We start from the raw sequence: 21014 nt of genomic DNA on the forward strand, positions 1-21014 counted from the left end.
CAGAGGACCTCGGCTTACGAGCCTTGGTCACCTTACCTATAGAAAGCTTCTTCTTATGCTCCCGCAAGGCCTTCGTAGTAAGCGACTGGCAGTCCACACAGTCGTCCGTGTCGTGGTCCTCACGAGGCACCAGAGGCAAGCGGTGTGCGAATCCGTTAACGACATCTTGGACCCACAGTCCCGACACTTCTTAAAACCCGGCCGCGGGGTAGAAGAAGACAAAGACATCATACGATACTTCACAAACGAACAGGTTCGAGGAACCGAATGAACAGAACTCAGAAGAGTCAAGGCGTTCCGAGAACTCCAAAGCGAACACGTTTGTGGAAAAAAACGGAACTGAGGCTACGGGCGTCGTGCGTCCTACTTATAAAATCTGGTGACATCGGCTCGACGGAGGACCTCGAGGACAGCGTATCGACGTCATCGATGCAGGAAGATTTTCCAAAGCAGCACAGCTGTGGGGATTACTGCCATAGATATGGAATACGTCGGAGGACCCAATCCCCTCGAAATGAACAAAACCAGTACAACCTATCTTACTATGGAAGTACTGGAAAGGGTTAATAGTTTTTCTCTAGTGTTCATTTTCGAGTCCCTCTCTCCAAAGTTTCTGGCTGGTGGCAGTGGTTACTACCATAAATATTCGACCGTGAATTTTCCCATTGTTCGAGGCTACCACTTTTACAGACAGCCTCTAGCATACCGCCGGTTTATTTTATTAACAACTTTACTCCGGTAGGTTTTTATTGCCAGATCTTTGATAATATTTCTTTCTCGTGTCTTTCTCTGAAATCCTAACCCAGGTCGGGGGTCCTTTGTTCATCCTTTTGGCGGGCTTCTGCACAGAAGCCCTCCTCTTGGCGCCACCGAGTCTGGGGTAGACAGGATGTGTGGGAGAGGGAATAGGCACCCTGGACAGTGTTACCTAGGCATCCCAAGCCGCACTCTGCCCTGATAGGCTGGGGGGTTATCCTGCCAGGATAGCCACCCCACTGTGTGAGTGACAGCTAGGCTGTATGAATGGGGTTTTTTTCTGCATAAAAGCAGGGCTCTGAGGACTGGAGGACAAAACGTTGCCACTGGAACTAAGAAATCCGAAGAGGAGAGAAGCTGAAGACATCTGCAACGACTGAACCACCGGTGAAGCCCTGCTGCAGATCATCACTTTTTCCACGACTTGAGAAGATCTTCACCTGCAAGAGTCTTCTTCCCTTGAGCTGGTGGGGCCAACCAGTTCGCCAATCGCCTTCCAGGACCTACCTTGGTCGAATCGCCAGTGCCAAGCACTAGGAGACCGGATAGCCAGGCACCGGTCGAATGCGATTTAAAGGAGCGTACCTTTTATTCGTCTTGGCATCACCGCGGCTGGTTTCATCCCTGGGCAATGCATTAACTCTAACCTTCCTCCACAACGAGAGCCTATCTTCCTCTGCTGGATCTCCCGAACAGCAGGAACTACCGACACCGCAGGAGCCTGTTCCACTTTTAAGGTACATTGTTCCGCCAGGCCTCCCGTTTCATTGGGTACTGCTAAAGGTGTTTTAAATCCTTTACTTACCTTCTGGGTTGGCCGCCCTTTTGTCTAACATTATCCTTTTACATCTGCAACCACCTTTTCAACTTGTTAAACAAAGACTTGACTGCAGCTACAAGAACAGTTTGATCTTGGGCATTTGCCTTGTACCACTGACTGGCACAGGCCTCTTGACTCTGGCTAAATCTGTTACAACTGCCTTCTCTAGATTGCTTCTCACTAAGAAATGTGTTGGTGCACCTAAACTCTTATAACCACCTTTCCTTCCCCTTTCTATATTGCTGAAGTGCCATTTTTGCTCGGTTTTCATCAAAGTATTGCTTATACTAAAGTATTGCCTTGTCTAACTTGTTCACAATCTAATTGGGAAGTGTTGCTGGTGTGTTTAGGAGTCTAGCCCTGTATGTCTTTTCCCTCCCTCTGAAGAAATTGTTAGTGCCATTTCTGCTTAGTTTACACTGTGCCATTTTGCTCGGTTTTCACTCTTGCTCAAACTTTCCTACAATTTAAATAGGGAGTGTGTATACTTTTCCTGACTGTTTTAACTTACTTTAATCATAGTGATGTGTGTGAACTTGTGTGTAAATTAAGTAAATATCTTCTTTTTGATACAAAGCTTTGGTCAGCGTTTCCTTGTTCCATAGTATTGTAGTCCTATTGTGTAAACCCTGAATACTGCTCATCTCCCTCTTGAGATAAGTCTGACTGCTCAGCCACAGCTATCAACTAAATCTTTGTGGTACAGACTGATACCAAAGGGGATTTATTGCATATACCTGTAGTCTTAATCTTCTGTAGTGCTCCCTAAGGGAACTGCATAGGATTCTGCCTAACAATCACCAATTTAAGAGGTAAGTATAACCTTAGGCAGACTTATTCTGGACAGGATAACAGCAAGTCAAGGGAAGCAAGACCCAATTGGGGACACTCATACATTTATCCTAACTGGAATAGTAAAGTGAAACCAACAGCATTACTTTTGGGGAAGAGGCACAACCAATTCAAATTAACCTATATATACTTTTCAGAATAGTGCAACACATTCAAGGTAAGCAAGAACGTTTGTAACTGTACAATCTCAGAGTTACAGTTACCAACCAACTTATTTTACAAGTAGCTTTTGAACACTTATTATTTTCAAGACAGAACCCTTTTCCTATTCAGTCCTTCCCTTATTCTATACCATGAATTCACTCAGAGGCAGTAGAGGGGACCCTAGCCATCTAGGTGCCAGTTGTAGGCAGGATGAGATAGGGTTCAGTTGCAGGAAAAGTCAGAGTTCCAGAAGAAGTCTGTTCAAGCAAGTAAGTATTTCACTCTAAAGTTAGTTGAGGGTCCAGGGACTTCAGAGAAGACACCCTAGGAGGATTCTAAAGTGGGCCTGGGTGAACTGGATAAGTAGCTTCCCAATCACAGTAAACACCCCAAAGCTATACAGAAATCACAATGGCTTAAGGTAGGTAAAATACCAACACAGTACCTCAGCACAGAAGAAGAGTTGCAGCAGGAAGACCTCAGGATCTGCAGCCAAAAACCCAGGCGCTGAATTCCTTATTGTGAAGACAGGACCATGGATGGGCTTCGTCAGCAGGGATCAACAGTAGAAGGCTCCAGGCAAGAGTTTCCTTGCGGATGGACGGGGCTATGTGGTTTTGGCGCCCTTTCAGGACCCACGAAAACTGAATATCGCTGGTTGGATTCTCGTAATTTGCAAGGTTTCAGCACTCTGATGAGGGGACTTTTTGGGCTTGATTGACACCTCTAGAGCTCCAGCCGGATGGCCACAATATTTCAGCAAGATTCGGAAGACTGTGCACCGCACTATGGCTTGAGGTCCCAGGGTATTGGGGTATTGCAGCCCCGCAAGGTTGCAGCACGACTTGGGATGGCTCAACATGGAGTTCTTCTTAGGACTAGTGGATCCCACCAGCCTTTGGTTAGGAGTCGTGTTCTGGACTACCAGGGCGTTTGGAAGGAAGGGTTACAGCAGGTTCCAGTTACACAATGCAGGCTGTCGGGTCGCTGGAAATCGTCTCAGCTGCGGTTTCTTCGTCTTCCTCTTCAGATTTGCTTCCAGTGGCTGACTACTTCAGCTTCCAGGATCTAAATTTGATGCAGGAACTCAGCCAATCAAACTGCTATGCATCATTCAAACTTTGGGGGGTTGACAGTCCTTCCAGGACAGAAAGCCTCCCAGTTTGAACTGGATTCTCGCAGTCAAGCTGGAAGACAAAGGGATGCAGAGATTTCCGGACTCCTCCCTCGCTTCCTGCCTTCACATACACTCTGGAGCCTGGGCGGGCTTGACCGAGGTCTCCCGCCAAAGATAAAGTTAACACAAAGGATTTCTCACCCTGGAGGTTGGGGGTAAGGAACAAGAAAGAACAAGGAACACTGAAATGGCAAAAAAAGAAGACAGGAGCCATTTTGGTAAAATGGGCACCCATAGGTGCCTTTACGGGGCTATGGAAACAGCCTGTGGTAAAGGTGCACCAAATTAATAAAAAAGATTCACTGCCACCAGCCATTAAAGGTAAGCTTGTCCCTGTAACAGAATTGTTACAGTTAGAATGAGAAAGGGGATACATTGAATCTCCGGTCTCGGAGTATAGCTTAGGGGCAATGTTCTCGCCTCAGAAGCCAGACAACACAGAGCAAAACAGGTTTGATCCCCGGGTCAGTGCTTAGAATACTCTGGGTATTAAGTGCATTATAAATAACATATCATACCATATCTCCCTAGCACTCCACAAGTTTGGGTTTAGTGGGCTGGTAGGACCTAATAAAATGTAAAAGGGATACAAATACCCTTGGGAACTGTTGTTCTCACGAGGTTAGTTAGAGAAAGTTAAAAGGGGATCCCCCAAGGGCAACCCAGCAACAATAGGCAGTATGCGCCAAAAATTGTCAAAGAGGATACAATTAAGAAAACACTATGGAGAGTCTTACAAATGACACCCATAAAAAGAGTAAGACTCCGTGTGGAAAAAGGTTCCCACTAGCTGAGGTATAGGGAAAAATAATCTACCAGTCCAGCAAAACGTTCTGGGTCGACACAGGTCAGGAAGATTTCTCATTGGTATGAAAATCTTACCCAACAGTAATAGGACTTGTTACACTCAGAATACTAAAACATTACTTACATTGATTCTTCATTAAAACCACCAAATTCACAGCACTCAAAAATCTTAAGTGTTAGTGACAAACAATTCATAACCCAACTTCACTCGCTGACAGAACACTTCTGTGCTGAACTAATCTATATCATGTACAAACTTACGAAAAATTTGTATTCTTGTTCAATGTAGTCCTGAGCATTCAATGACCACATCTCTTGGACTATCCATGGAGCCTATGTCTTTAAAATAACTGCAGGCCGAAATTCAGTGTATCCCCAACTCTTCTAATTAAATACATTTCTTCAATTAGAAGTAAGTTCAATGTGAATCTCAAAAATTGACTCCGCCATATTCTATTTGGTATGGTCGTCTGGTGTTTTGTGGTAGTGCCCTGGCTGCGGAAGATGTTTTTCCAAGGCTATAAGCCACTGCACTGTCCCTAGTAATACTCCAATCCTTATTAAATCTTTTAAGCGCTAGGAGGTAATCAATTAAAAGAGATCAGTCATACAACCAGCAAAAATACTTCCAGCTACTTCAATGAGATTACATTTCAAAAGGGTACACTTGCCCATCTGGAGATGGCCTCTCAAATCCTTATATAGGGAATTTTCTTCCAGGAGTAGTATCTTCCTATAAAACTAATAGGTGCCATTGGAACCACCCCTTCATGATTACTAGACCCAACTTGTGTCGTATGACTGAGTCGGGAACATAAATTAGCAAATTTAAAACATCTTTCCTGAGTACCCCCTCAATAGGTCCTAAATCAATCTGGTCTGCGACAAGACAAATTTCAAACCTGTAAAGCAGGGACAGGAGAATTTTCCATAGATAAACATGTATTACAGGCTGAATAGAGAAGCGACCATATTTAAAATCTGTTTAAGTTGCGGAACAAAAATGTTTTCGCTCTAGCCGCGAGATCCATAGTATCCGCTTCCTTGGTAGGGTGGCGCCATAAATGAAAACCCAAATATGGCAGCTTGCCTACTCTCTCCAGAGGCCTGCCCTCGACGCTCCACATAAATTTCTATCTTTTCAGCCTTTATTTTTTCTTTTTTTTTTAAACTATATACTTTTGTTTTTAATTTCAGATCATTTTCAGCAGCATCATCGACAAAATAATGTATACATTGCTGAAGTTCAACTTGGCAAAATAAATCAATAAATAATAGTCTGCATAGGCAGGCCAATATATTTTGCAGTTCCAATCATGGGCGGGGCAACAACTACTCTAAGCCATCAGCCATGTCAGACACGTATAGCTTGAACAGGAAGGGGACCAACACATCCCTGGCGCAATCCTTTCTCTGTAGCAATAGGGTTGGTCACAACCCCTGCGATTGGTGGATACAACTGAATTTAAAGATATCTGAAAAATGCATGGTGTGCTGGAGGTGATATTCCTTGTATTCCAAAGATGTAGTGTCATGGATTACTCCAATGTTGAAGCAGTCATTGGATCTGAAGATTGCAACCAACTATAGGCCCATTAGTAATGTACCCTTCTTGCTGAAGATTCTTGACGGGGCTGCATACCTTCAGATTCAAGAACATCTAACCAAAAAGAATATCCTAGGAACGCGTCAATCTGGCTTTGGACAAGCGCATGGCAACAGCTATGTTAGATCAGAAGGCTTACTTCTTGCTAGACATGGATAATGGTAGTAGTTAATGGGCCAGTCAGCTGCTCTGGATTTAGCGGGCCATTCCATGGTACAGTCTGCACTCTTCGATCTACCTAGAGCGAATTGGGTGTTCACATGCTCCTTCATACGCCGCTCTGAGTCCTAACAGACAACCAGGCCCTTTACCTTCAAGGTTGCAAAAGTTCAACCAGCTATAAAAAAGCTTTTATATTCATAACTTCATTTATTTATTTATTCTGCTCGCTGTACCAGCTACCATCAACTCTGTTTTAGCAACATTCCAGGCCATTAAGGACCATCCACTGCTGAATGAAGGCATAAACGTCATTGACATATTCAGTCTCTTTTTCATAGTCTCCTGAGATAGAAATCAAGCACTGTGTGTCTGTCATCCGCATAATTGGTCTAAGTTATACCCCATGTTGTCCAAAAGCTTGAACAGCGGTTTAGTGAAAATAAAAAGGGGGTTGGTAACAAGCAGGATCCCCGAGATACCCCATATGGCAAGTTCACCTCATCATTGGGGTGGACACTCCTCTGGCACGAATCCAGTGGATTGCGGTGTCCCACAAGGTGCAAGTTTCTCCCCTCTCTTATTCAATCTTTATATCCGTTGCCTCTGCGCCCTCCTCTCACAGTTGGGTATTTACTTTACCAACTTCGCAGATGATACCCAACTGATTATAGAACTCAGTGGAGACCACATCACAGACAACAACAGACTCTCAGCAATCTATAATACTATAGAAAGCTGGATGAAAGCCCACTGGATGTGTCTGAATAGTTCTAAAACTGAACTCATGACTTTCGGATCTTCAAAAGCCCTATCCAATTTAGGCCCAGCCTACTCATCTTTTACTATTAAGGACTCCAACATCCTGGTCTCTAATAAGGTGAAAACACTTGGCATATACCTACAATCCTCATTAGGAGCAGATGCTCAGGTCACTTTTCTCAAAAAAAACTGTCAATACTATCAGAGACTACTACACCGTATTAGGCCGTATCTTAATGCCACAAATTGCGCCACTATTGCTAGAGCCACGATTTTGTCCCGACTAGACTATGGGAATGCGCTGATGCTCGGTTCAAGTAACTCCTGCATTAAACAATGCCAAATAATCCAAAACAATGCCGTTAGAACCATCACCGGGAAGTCCAAGCGTGAGCATATTACCCATGAACGCAGAGGCCTTCACTGGCTCGCCATTGAGGAGCGCATTAAATTCAAATCCTTGACACTGGTCCACCGCTGTCTTTATGGCACGGCCCCCACATACCTAGAGAAGGAATTTCGCTGGTACGAACCAAGCCGCTGTCTTAGATCAGCAAAAAAAGGGCTACTCAAAGTTAGCCACACTAAAGTCAAAGCTAATGGACTCGGGAGAGCTTTCCCTACCAAAGCTATAGCACTCTGGAACGAGTTGCCTGACAATCTCAGATGTGAAAGTAGGTACTTGCTATTTAGGAAGCAGCTGAAAACGTTACTTTTTCGGTAAGCCGTTACATATTCAGCACGGACTCCCTTGAGTCCCCCGTCCTTTCTTTTTTATGTTGTCCTGTGATCTGTCCTCTCGTGTGCTTGTCGCGCCCTGATGCTTGCGAGCTCCGGCGCGTTACAAATATATAAATAAAATAAATAAATAAAATAAAATCAGCTACTGCAGTGCCACTAAATACCCTGGCTGATCAATCTGACAAGAAGGATTTCATCCAAATAGAGCAAAGAATATTCCAGGGACACTAGGTATGCCAACCATTTTCTATATTGCATTACGGACCTCCTTACAAAATATGTTTTAATCTGGCAATCTCATAAAAAGTGATACAATTCTCATGGTCACCCACAAACTCGCCAGCATAATTCCGAAGTGTTAGGATATATTTTATGTAACTTACCGAATGGGAGAGCGGGGGAGCAGATAATGAACAAACTACTGGCAAACTACGCAGTATATTTTCCAAGGTAGGGACAATGTATTTTCCTCAAAAGATCCTTCCCATAGTGCATCGCTCACGGACCAATAAAACCTCATACTTAATATGTTCAAGTTGCTTTAATTTCTTTGTATAGATTTGATAAAAAATCCTGATCACAAATCGAGTGAAAGAGCATATCTATGGCAGCAGCTGCTTTATTTATGGGGTGCAATACCCAATGTCTTAGCTGGTAACATTGAAATATGTTACAATTTTACCTTTAAATTTGGCTTGACTTTTCAGAACAACTCTATATCCTCTCGTCTAAGAATCTCTCATTGACTTCTACAGCTCCCTGTTTTACATCTTGAGACGGTTGTGTCATAGATTGTTGTCAAAAACTGGGGATTACTATGTATAATTGGGGGAGGGAGGTGTAAATGAAATGTAGTTGATCCATATTTATCTGCATTTTAGTACCCGGGACGTGCTGTCCACGGGAAATACTACACGTGGATTGGCTCTTTTCCGAGCTATACCACATGGTATTCCCATGGACATACAAGCGTGCCTGCCTTTGTTCACGGCGGTGGGCGTGGCAACACCCCTTAGCCAATGAGGAGGCTCGAAACGGGGCATTCCCCGCTGCGAGCCTCTCCAAGGCTGGAGGCTGCCTTCGTCCCCCGCCGGGGACACAGGTACGTTTTTTTTCCCCCCCTCCACTCCCCTCCCCTACAAACTATTCCCGCCCCGCCCTCCCTACCCCACATACCTTCTTTTTTCTTTTTCTCGGGAGCGAAACCGCTGGAAACACTTCTGTTCCCAGAGCGTCCGCTCCCAATGGCCATCATGGAAGGGGAAAACTGACTAAGTTTTCCCTTTCCCAGCGGCCATTTATTAGACTTTTTTTTATGCCATTAGTACCCCGGTGTAACTGGCTGGGGTACGAATGGCTATAAGCCCCTCGACAGCTGGCCAATACCACCCACGGTAATGCCCCCGCTACGTTTGAGCCTGTAACTACAGCCCTGGGGGCATTACCTGGGGCAGTATTGGCCCGCTGTCTCATGGCTTATTTCCACAGTGTATCCCAGTCCTTGCATCAATTGTGTTATAATGCTTTTTGATATATTTACAAGCCTGCCCTTTTCGCTTGGCCACAGAACACCTGAAAGAAATATACCCATCACTGCATGGTTCACCCCAACCCATATTTTCTCTGAATCTACCTTAAACCACACACACATTTCTAAGCTGTGCGCTAACAAAGTAAGCTGCAAAATTTGTAGTTGCAACTCTCCCTCTGTTTTGTTGCCCTCAATAGCTTCCTCTACACCCTTGGCCTCTTTCCTTGCCATGCAAAGGCACATACAACCTTGTTTAATGTGCTAAAAAAGGGATTCACAAATTGGTACAGGGAGCGCTTGAAAGGCATTCAACAAATGTGTCCCAACCATCAAATATCTAGGGGTTCACACTAGGTGTGATCTTTAATATGCTTCTTCAGCAAGTTGGGAAAAACGACTGCATGTAGCTTCTCTAGGGATAGGGTTAATATAACAAATATGCTGGGTTGCCCATTGAAAAGTAGGACTGTTACTGTGATTTATTTTCGCCTTTGTTCCCCACACTCCCAGTCCCCTTTTTTCGATCTTGCGGCAATTGAAACACTTTGATGTATAGGCGCCATACACATGTTGAATACATTTTTTTTTAAAGTTGTCCATTTTGTTTCTTGTACAGGAGAATCAAGTTCAAAATCTCCAACTTATACAAATTTACTTTAAACCCTGCTATTTCACAAACATATTGCAATTCCTTAAGCAGGGTTGGTAAGGAGTTCATGGGGTCAACGATGGATAATAACAGATAATCTGTAAAACATTCAATTAGTGCTCCCTGCCCCAAAATACATCCCTTTGTTGCCGGATTCATTCTTATATGGATAATTATCAGTTCCAATGCCAATATAAACAAAAGTGATAGTGCAACAGTTGTTCAATTATATGCGCCTTGAAGGATTTGATTTGCAACTCTCAGATTCAGCAAAAATGTAAGCATCACAACAGCCAGTCTTTTTAAAAAACACCTAGCCAAGAAGGCCCAAAAGGCCCAAAAGGCCTGATCCCAAATCTCCACACTTCATGCTGCCTCAGCATTTACGGAACATAGTGCAGGTTCTTTGGTCTGGCACATCAATGTGGGAAATGCCCTCATGACAGGGCGAACAGCCATTCACTTGGCTCCCTTAAAAGCCGTCCATCGCACGGGAGCAACTCTTACACTGGTGCACGAAAATCTGACTGAATCATCCTGCCCAACACAAACTACATTGGTTTCCATCGCAGGGCAGGATACTGTTCAAGACTCCATGTATTATCTACAGAGAAATGTGACAATTGCAGGGTTTTGTCACTTCTCCCAAGAGGGGAGCCTTTCCTTGTGTGGCTAGTATGGTGAGCCTGCCACAAAGCATTTCCCCTAGGAGTGGCAGTTACTGGGACCTCACAGGTAGAAACTCCCCTTCTGGGCATAAGGCCTCCCATTCTGTCAAGGGTCTCCATAAAACTGTTGAACCACCACCAACATCCATGCCTCAGAGAAAACCATGGTTGGTTATTGTAATGTTAGTCCCAACATTAATTGAAGAAATGTTTGACAAAACCACTGAGACAAAGAAGAGAGATGGGTGAGTAATACAGGTCACTCCATGCTCCAAAGTTAATCCAACTGTGACGAAGGAGCCCAGACGGGTAAGAGATTACTCAAAGAGAAAAGAGGCTATGATGTTCTGCTGGGGAGGACCCAGCGCTTAGATATAAAAATAGAAGGACTGAACATGGAGAGCGAAGGCCGACAAGTTGGTACCTGGGAAGAGCTGGGAGCTGCTGAGGACCGGGAGAGTGCCGGCGGGGAAGACCTGGCTAGTGGATGTACCAATGAGGAACGGGAAAACCAGAGATCTTGTTGTGCAGAGAGAGAACCGCGCAGAGACCGTTGCAGCCATGGCTACGCAGAGCCACACAGATGAACTAAGATGAGCCGGCATGACCTCAATGGTCATTCCAACACCAAGCGATGTTGCGACCCCGAAGATAGATCCGGTGATGCTAGCCCATGAGCTAAAATGTAGCGGGAGACCTGAAGAGGGATACAGGGAGCAGGGAAACACTCAGCCTACTTGTCCCAGTAACGTAAGAAGTCCTTATAAGAGTAAGAATACCCATGGGACTCAGCCTACTCGTCCGAGTGACACAGCAAGCATTTCGAAAGACCAAGTGAAGATTTATGTAAAGCATGTTTTTTGGGGTGGAAATAAAGAAGCAAAGGAATACAGAAAGTCAAGATCAAGAGAAGAGACATTTGGATTCCTTTAAATTGTTGGGGAAAGGGAACCTTAGAGACACTTGAAGACTTAGCTCAAATGGGTGAACACGCAAATATTGCTAGGAAAACAGGCTCATCGCTAAAAGGAAAGGAAAGGGGACGACATGATGGTGGAAGTGTCCCCAAGAAAAACGAAAGGAATTAACCTAACAGATAGCGAAGAACCATTTGAAAATCATCTGTTAGGGCCGAACAACCTTTTGAGGAGAAGGGAGTTATGCTTCTGGACTTCTGTAGTTTCTTTATTCAGTGGTAGGGCCAGATTAGTTGAGTCTTGAGATGGAGGACAGACCATTTACTTTTTGGACTTTACTGACAAGCACACTAGTTAGTTTTATTAGGTAGGGAATCTACAGCACAGGGATAGATGGGTCACACTCTTATTTCAATAAACCACTTGGTGCATCGGACAAAAACTAGTTTGTCTCCTCCTCCTGACCTACCACAGCAGTCACAAGTAGCACACAGGTTTACCTGGCGACTAAGCTGCACGTATCTGGTGGTACACGCTCCTCACGCAGCAAATCTACCAACTGGCTTGAATCACAATTCGCCCGCCAAGAGGACCTGCAAACAATCCTTCCCTTGTCACAGATCCACTCTTTCGCAAATCTCTCAAACGTGGCTTTTCCAACACCTTACCACGGACTAATCCCAATGGGTGTACAAACCAACACAGACACACTAACTCACAATACTGCGCTACTGTTAAAAGATGCCAGCCCATATGCTGGCTACCCACAATGTGTACAGTGCTCTGTTCTGAGCTTTAAGCAACAATAAAAACAAATAGGGAGCATTTGTCTTGTACTCTGAAAAGTCTGATCCGTAAAGGCAATGTTTATCAAAAGCCTAGCTGACAGTCGTTTATAAGATGTTTGCACCACAGAAATAAATCTTTCCCCAAAAGCCCAATTTCTTAAGAATTAAATATAGAAACATCCACTGAACTCTACCCAAATCTTTCTAATGACACCAAGAAAGAAGGTATTTTTTTTGTTCACCTTCTCAATGTGCACAATTCTCCTCACATTATCAAATGTCTGCCTACTCAAAACAAACCCAGACTGGTTGGGTCTACCAATGATGGTAGGCCGTTCTTCAATTTATTGGCCAAAATGTGTGTGTATACTTTCACATCTATATTAATAAGATCCATCATTCTGCACCCTTCACACTCAAGAGTTCTTCCCAGGCTTAGGTATGAGACGCATCTTGGCTTCCTCAGTCATGGGGGTAATTCTGCATTCATCTTAAAATGTATTAAATAGAAATGTCACATTTGCTCCTTGATATGAAGCCTTTGATTCAATCTTCATCCCCAAGCTATTCATCCGAACGAGGCCGTTTATTCATCTTCAAGGATCTAATGTCTAGTGCAACCTCATTGAAATGTCCGCCCCTGGATTCCTCGAATATGCCTCCAGGTCTGAGGTGGAGTTTGTTCCGTATATCGGTTGCTAAAACATCTCCAGGGAGGTCCTCTGCTGTGTGGAGTTAGATATAAAACAGCCTCATCTCTGCTTCTATGTGATCATTCTGTGTCATTCACCTTGGTTATTCCTCATTTCAGTTAGGAATTGATTGAATGTCTGTTTTGAGTTTACTGGCTGTGAGGTGGAAGCAGTGGCAGCCGTCCTGGACACTGGGAGAAAGGAGGGGGTTGAGGAAGGGTCTCGTCAAGTGCTGGCCATCAATAAAAAGAGAAAATACAGATCCCAAAATGCCCCACGAAATACTGCATCAGGGGGGAGGCACACAGACGGGTAAACAAAGAAGAAAAAGGAAAGGGAGAACCAGGTTTCCTTATGTTAAAACCGCCCGAACACAAACAAAGTACAGGGCTAGCCCACAGTGGACGGAGCAGGGAGGAGGTGGGGAATCTGAATCAGGTGTGTTAAAACCGTTGCTGAGAACACATGGGGCTGATTACGGGGGAGGGGACAGACAAGGATTAAATGCAACTCCAAGAGACTCAGGAGGCGTCTTATTTTACAGGAGCAGCGCGAGGCGAGAGACGCCGCACCCGAGTGGAGCGAGACCAGCCAAGATTACGAGTGGGCTTACTAGTAGTAAGCGGACCAAGGCTCAAGACCTTCCAGTGGAGAGAAACGGCCGCCTAAGAAGAAGGATTCAAAGTGGTGAAGTGTATACTATTGATATCTTGTTAATTTCGTTTTCATGGCCGGCGGACAGGTTGAAGGGTGAAAAGCCTGTAATCGCCTGGCTGTTATCTTGGAACTAATTAAGGCCAGCAGAGGCCGTTGCAAGTAAAGTAAGACAGAACGCCTGTGCCTATGAGGTGAAAAGAACCGTCATCAGTTGGCTAAATTTATTGATCTGTGACCAGTATTTTTTGTGCAATAAACCACTGTGAAAGAAAACCTTGTTTGTCTCCAGCTGACTACATAACACTGGCACGCAGTCCGTCTAGTATATTTGAATACAAATATTGTTTAACATACAGCAGTGATTTTCCTGCCACTTAGTTCCAAGCAGCTCAGCCGACTCTTCGTAGTCCTTAATGCCTGTAGGGTATTCCTAGTTGGGTTTCCCTTATAGGCAACTTCCAGAACTGGAACCTCCTGGAAGCGTTTTCTCCGAGATATTAACAATACTATAGCGTTCAGCTACCACTGCTTTTAATTATCATCGTAAAAACCCTTGACAATAAAGTGTCATGTTGGGAGTTCGGAGCATAGGAAGAAAACACACCTCTACCATCCCTCCCTCTGTGAGAAAGTTTTAGACATCTCAAATGGGGAGTTCCTGTGAAATGCCATTAAGACCCTACTAGTTTAAGTACATGTTCTACAATGAAAACATTTATGGGTATAAACGTATGACTTACACTTTCTGGTCTTTCTATAGGAGACTCATCTTGAAGTGCAAGAATGACTGGAAGATCTTTCAGCAGTTCCACACCTTCACTCGCATAGCAAGGGAATTCCGACCCCATATAATTCATTGTAAAGAACTGTCATTCCAGACTAGTGTGGATCCATATCAGGATTGCTGATTTCCACCCCTTTCCCAGATCTTGTAAATGGTAATGTGTGATGATTCTACCCAAGCTAACCATAACCTTAAACTAAACATCAAACAATATGCTAGTGGTACCCATCAACTGTAAATTGGTATGGTTCAAGGTACCCTGAAACTGCACAGTTTAAATAGCACAGGTTGGTCGGGAAGAGCGGAGATGCCACAATGATGTGTGCGCACATTCCTGAAGAGCCATGCTGTCGTGTGAATAACTATAAGGCAATTCCCAACCATACCCACTCTCGCCACATGCTGGAAGCTGTATCATGGTGGGTGGAAAACATTGAGCATGTATGGGGGGGAAATCAGGACTTCAATGAAAATGGTATCAAGGTTAAATTAGGTTATCAGGTCTGATGCTGGTTGCATGATCCAGATTTGTGGTGAGATAATCCAGATGAGGTTGTGCGACCATAATGCGCAATGGGTCTGTTGGTGACTGCGTTGGCTAGGACTACCAGCAATAGTGAAGAAGGTAAAGGTAGAGGCTGTACTGCAAATTATATCTGTCTATGAGCAGTGGAGCAGCAATGGTGACCGACATGGGCCAACGTTGCCCAAACAGCCAAATGATCTTGCTTGAACAGGTTGTTTAATGGTCCTTACCAATCTACTGAAGCCTCCATAAATGATACAGAAACCTCCTTGGTAATCCGAAAGTTCGGCAAAGCCTTCAATGTTTCTATAGTCGTAGGAGCAGAGGATTCGGTTATTCCCTGGATCAATCTGGTCAATGCCTCCGGGCGTCACTTCAAGGACGACAGGCTTCCGTGTGTCACTCCAGTGATGTTTGAAGCAGTTGTACCTCTGAAAAAGGACAGGCAACTTAGACAGCTACATAAGACATTACATTTTTCTAAAACAATTAAAACAAATACTTTTATACAAGAAAAAAGAAAAAAAGGCTTCTCCTTGAGGTTTAGTAAAGTATAATTCAAGCATTGCCCAACTGAAAACAAACACAATCGAACTAACCAACAAATGCAATTTTCTTTCTAGCTTGTATTGATGTCGAATGGGTATGCATTACAATGGCCAGATGCAACTAATCATCAAGTTGCAAGATCTCTGAATCAATGTGACTATTATTGGAAGTCACAGGAAAATAAAGGATTCCAAAACAGTTTACATTTTTAACTATTTGTACTCATCCTTTTGGAACTTTCTGCTGCTTTTGACACTCAACCACTCCTCTCTCTGTCTCACTTTCCAACCTTGGTTTTCGCAAATCTGCGCTGAACTCTGACCGACCCCTAACTGGAAGGTCGGTCCTTTAAAATCTATTGTTACTCAAGAAATGTTCACCCAACCCCTCTACCTGTCCGTGCCCCTCCCCCCACCCAAGGGTCAGGCATTGGACCTCTGCTCTTTACACTTTATACCTATGCCCTAGGAAGACTAATCTCATCCTTTGGTTTTCTCAATCACCTTTTTGCTAATGAAAATCAAATACTTTACTTTTTTCCTCCTTTGACCCAGCCATCTCAGAACAGATTACGAACTGTCTCACCGCAATTTGTCACTGGCTGGCAATCCCCTACATCTTGCTGAATGCTTCAAAAATGAAGTAATCTTTTTCCTAGCTTCCAAGGCCATGCTCACACTCCTTCCTTGTTTCCTCACACAAGTCTTGCAAATTTGGGGTCCTCATTGATGGTGACCTATTCACCGCCTCAACATTCCGAAAATTCGTCCTTTTCTTACTAACCACTCTACAAAAAATGATAATCTCCCCTTGTACTCATCAAACTGGACTACTGCTCGCTCCTAATCCTGCCTTCCTCTCTACTAGAAAAAGTCCTCAATTTTTCTACCCGCCCTCTATATCAGGGTTTCCCAACTCCATGCCTCGAGGGCTGCAATCCTGACGAGTTTTTAGGATACCCCTCATTCATATTCACGAGATTTGCATACACAGATTGTAAATGTATATTTATTTGGTACTCCTCTTTAGTTTTAAGCACTTGCCCACTTCAGTTAAGTTTATCTTTGTAAGCCACTAGTTTTCTTATATACATTTTGTTTGTTTGTTTTGTCCCTGGTATATGTCTTTATTTTTCACACCCTCATACTGGCTGACTACTTGTTCTCATCTTTATGCTATGGTACAGGTAACCTTTGTGGGAATGCTTCCGCCATATGAAAATGTGTTATTCTAAGTAATTTCTGATCGAAATTGCCGTACCTGTTCTTCAAATCAATACAAAACGCAAACTTCATTGAGCAGACTACGCTGTTATACATGAACCAGTCCGCTTTGGTGATGATGGATGGTTTGATTTCTAGTCCATCTCAGCTGAAGAAAGGTTGGAGGTGGCAAGAAGGATGCATGTTGATGGAGCGGACAGACTACCGTTAGGTCAACACTATACTAGAAAAAGAGGACTTCTTGTCATCGAAAATATACCCTCTTCTATGCGAGCGGATCATGTAGAATTAACAACTTTGGAGGGGCTGGGCGGAGTTGTTTTGATATATATTCAACCGGTCTAAATCAGAAGTACTTATTCTGTCCCAAACAGGTCTTAGGAGAGTCCTGGAGAAAACGGAGCTCACATTATGCCCAAGAATACTTGGGTATCACGGCACTGATATGATATTTTATTTGTATTGTGCGCATACACAAGTGTTACAGAGCGTGACGATGCAAGGGAGAGGAAACGAGGGGGAACAAAACAACGATCTTACTAGGCCCAGTGACAATGAGGACGTGCAAGTGCAGGGGAGAGGGAGGCGAAAGTGCAGGGAGAGTGGAGAAGTGGAAAGTGCTGAGCAATAAACAAAAAACTGTTAGTGCAGCCAGCGAGATGGCAAGTGCAAGGTAAAGGCGCAGACAAGGGGCGTCTGATAAGTGCAAGTAGACGGACTGTAGGGTAACCGATACAGACCCAAGTGCAGGGTTGCCAGGAGGCAGTGCAGGTGTGTGGCTGGGTGGGCAGGGACCTGGGCCCGAAAGGCAGAGGGTAACCAGGGCCTGGTGCCAAGCTGAGCAGATCAGCAGGGGAGAGGGAGAGCGAAGGCAGACCAAAGAGGAAGGTCTTCACTGGGTTGAAAGGTAACAGCACCGGCCTTGTGAGATGGAATATGACCAACAGATTAGTAATAATATGGTTTTCATTGTGGAAGCAATTTAACCAAGTCGAAATGGTTATGGCCCCAAAGGTAAATTATATTCGGTCAATGCTGCCCTTGCATGTACCAGAGAGGATACTCAAAAAAGTCGGCCACCTAATGCGGTAATTCCTCAGGAACGTTACGACAGTGAGAACTGGCCTGAACCGTCGATAATTATCTATGACATGGGGTGGAGTCTGTCAGTTTAGAATCGTATCATCTAGTCTTCGTGTTTCGACACTTGGACAAGTTGTTGGCAAAAGAGGGTTCATCAGATAAGATGGAGGTCAGGGTGTAAGTGGGAAGGAAGGCCAACTCCCAACATGAAGCTGGATGACTACTATCACCAGATAGAGCAGCTCTGTTGCAGGTTTGAGGATGGCATAGCCGAATATTTATAAACTGTGTGCTGCTGAACTGCTGGTATTCCAGAGGACCACAATCTGGTCTAACCTGCATTTAAACTGGATTGAAGATCTATCTTTTGGCAAAACTGTTATTTGGCAGGATTGAAGCAAATCAAGGATATGTGTGACAAGGATACATGGTAAACCTTCTCTGAAGCAAAGGACAGGTATGAGATGGAACGATGCAGCTTTGGGGAATTCAAAACGTTCTCAGCATGATTAAAATTCAACCAGAGATCGCCACTCAAGACGTTGAGGATTATTTGGGGGCATCATTGAGGAGAACACATGGGGCCTCCACGATATATATGCGATGCTCAAGACAAGGGACGAGGTGTATAAAGGAGTCCTGGCGGGATGGTCCAAGGATCTGGAAAGAGGTGGGCCCTGTGGTGAATGGCTCTCATGGTGCATCGAGACACAGGTACCAAAACATGTTTGCCAAAATTGTTACATCATGCCTACTAGACAACACTTAGGATGTTCAAAGTAAGTTTAAGTAAGGCAGATACATTCTGGGCTTCCAAACATTCTAGGGTGACAATACTACACAAGCTGTGGAGCTGGAAGAGTCTCAGAATTCTGGAATGGGGTTAGGCATAATGTTGCCAGAGTCCTAGGGTTAAAGGTCAGAACAAGTTACGACTTGTTTATATTGGGGCGGATGAAGACTAATGTCCTACCGCATAGGGAGAACATTTATTTAAGGAGGGGAACCATGCTGGTTTAGAATCCGATACTTTGGGTATGGAAGACGACCCAGCACCTTCTGGGGAGGAACAGCGCTCAGGGATGCACAAGAACAGAGTTGTTGAAAAAGCCATTTTCAGATACAGGAGTGAACAGGTGTAAGGTGGTCTGAGGTTCCTAAGGGAGCGTGTTGGGCCCACTATGAAACTGATGAAGTGTTGACCTACATGATAACATTTTTGCAGACCATTTCTAGTTCAGAGCAGTTTTCACGAATTGTGTGCATTTCATGTCTTGAGCTACATTTCTGTACTGTAAAACCAAAAATCTTCAATACAAAAAAAAGTGGTACTTCAAATACAAGTGTTAACTGTTACCACCAAACTGATATGACCCTATGTCAGATGGTGTAGTTTCAGGTTGGAAACAATCATAGGAAAATTTTCTAGTTGGGAAAGTTAGGAGGGATGGACGATAGTAGGTAATACAAAGAATAACCATAAAGACCCAAGAGATAACCTTACTGAACCGTACTCAGCAATGCTAAAAGTAACCTTGAAAGGGCTGAAGTGAGGTGCCGGAAGGTGGGGCCTTGGCAGGGTGTTCCGACACCCGAGGCCGCGCTATACTAAAATTTTAAAGGGGAAGCTCAATTTTTCGTTGCCAAAGCTTCCGGTACCGTCCCCATGTTGGGGGACGCCCCACAAGGATGGAGGAAAGGGGGTGGGACATAAGTGTAAATCTAAAACACCAGAACAAATTTTGGGTTCAATATAAATTAACTTTGGACACACAACATCCTGAGAAAGATAGATTTAAAAACATACCCTTCCCGTGATTTTCCCTTCAGAGAAGTCGGTCCGGAATCTCTGTAGGAAAGAAAAAGTTTGCAATTTACATCTCGATTTAAAGGCATGCTCAAACACCAAGTATTAACATGTTAATTCTGGCCGATTTGTGGAAAGTAAACACTTTAAAACTATATGGTTTGGATAAGCCACCCACAGCATGCACTTTAAATTACTCAAGCTATGCATCACAGCCATTCAATATTGTGTACGTTGGTCATGGGCGTCCATATTTAGAGAAAGCCCAGTTTGCGGCACCAAACATGGCAGAAATGAAGGGCAGAAAAGTACAAAAGCGGTCGATCAACAGCTCATATTACAGAGTGTCCCGAGTCTCACCACATCCTCCATTACCATTGTCTGAAAATATTTCCAAAACTCCATGAACACTCTTGATTGCACCATGGACCTATTCCCAAACCCAAATTAAAATCAACACACATAATAGATAGGTAGAGGAAAGACTAACAAATGGAATAGAATGCTCTAACATGTGTGACATTCTAGGAACATTTTGGGATGGTGGACTGGACTCCTGGAGGCTTACCTAACTGATGGCTCCCTCCCCAGACTAGTGTAGTATACACTTCCAACCAAGGACATCAATGTGTCTGGCTTTTTAAGAATATTTGTATTTTAGAAATGGGATGGTGCTTCTACTGTAAACAATACACTTGGAACAATACAGAAAATATAGACTTCCCATGTTTGGGTACTTCACAAAGGTTGGGGTAGAGGTCATTAAGCAAAAGGGCATTTATGTCTCAGGACTAGATTAGGGAGGAGACGCACTGCTTAAATGATGTCTTCAGCCCAATGAGGAAAAGGCTATGCATTATTTAGTTATATGCAATATTGCAATATTTATTGTGATATGCCTGTCGAAGACGAGGACTGTCATTTGAGATCAAGCTTGAATTCCAGGACAATGCAATGTTTTGATTTCTTGGGGCAGGTGTTAGGCATAATACGGTGCAGTTCACTTTGGGAACACTGCAAAAAAGATTAAGGCTACAGGAGTAAGCAGGAAACCCAATTGGTAGCAGTCTGCACCACCCAGATTTACCTGGTAGCTGTGGCTGAGCAGTCAGACTTCTCTCAAGAAGAGTAGGGCAGTATGCAGAGTATACACAATAGGGCTAAAAACACAGTAGAGCAAACAAATGCTGACCAGAGCTTTGTATCAAAAGCATAGAGTTATTTATTTAAAACACACTTTAGGCAATACACTAGCACTCCAAATCAAAAGCAAGTTAAAACACAGTCAGATAAAGTATACACACCTCCCTTAATAA

The 21014-nt window shown here is 43.9% G+C and overlaps 1 protein-coding gene across 3 annotated transcripts in view; it reads right to left on the reverse strand.

Moving 5' to 3' along the window:
• The window catches only part of DNAJC13 (DnaJ heat shock protein family (Hsp40) member C13), a 2820731-nt gene that overhangs the window by 2452978 nt on the left and 346739 nt on the right, over positions 1–21014 (reverse strand). For all 3 annotated transcript variants that reach the window (XM_069648714.1, XM_069648713.1, XM_069648715.1), the window contains exons 5-6: positions 19699–19740; positions 15267–15467 (exon numbers count right to left, since the gene is read on the reverse strand). In XM_069648714.1, the coding sequence (XP_069504815.1) occupies positions 15267–15467; positions 19699–19740 (243 nt within the window). The remainder of the gene's footprint in view (positions 1–15266; positions 15468–19698; positions 19741–21014) is intronic.

The sequence above is a fragment of the Ambystoma mexicanum genome, chromosome 2q, assembly GCF_040938575.1.
Source record: "Ambystoma mexicanum isolate Mex_15411 chromosome 2q, UKY_AmexF1_1, whole genome shotgun sequence".
Classification (NCBI taxonomy): Eukaryota; Metazoa; Chordata; class Amphibia; order Caudata; family Ambystomatidae; genus Ambystoma; species Ambystoma mexicanum.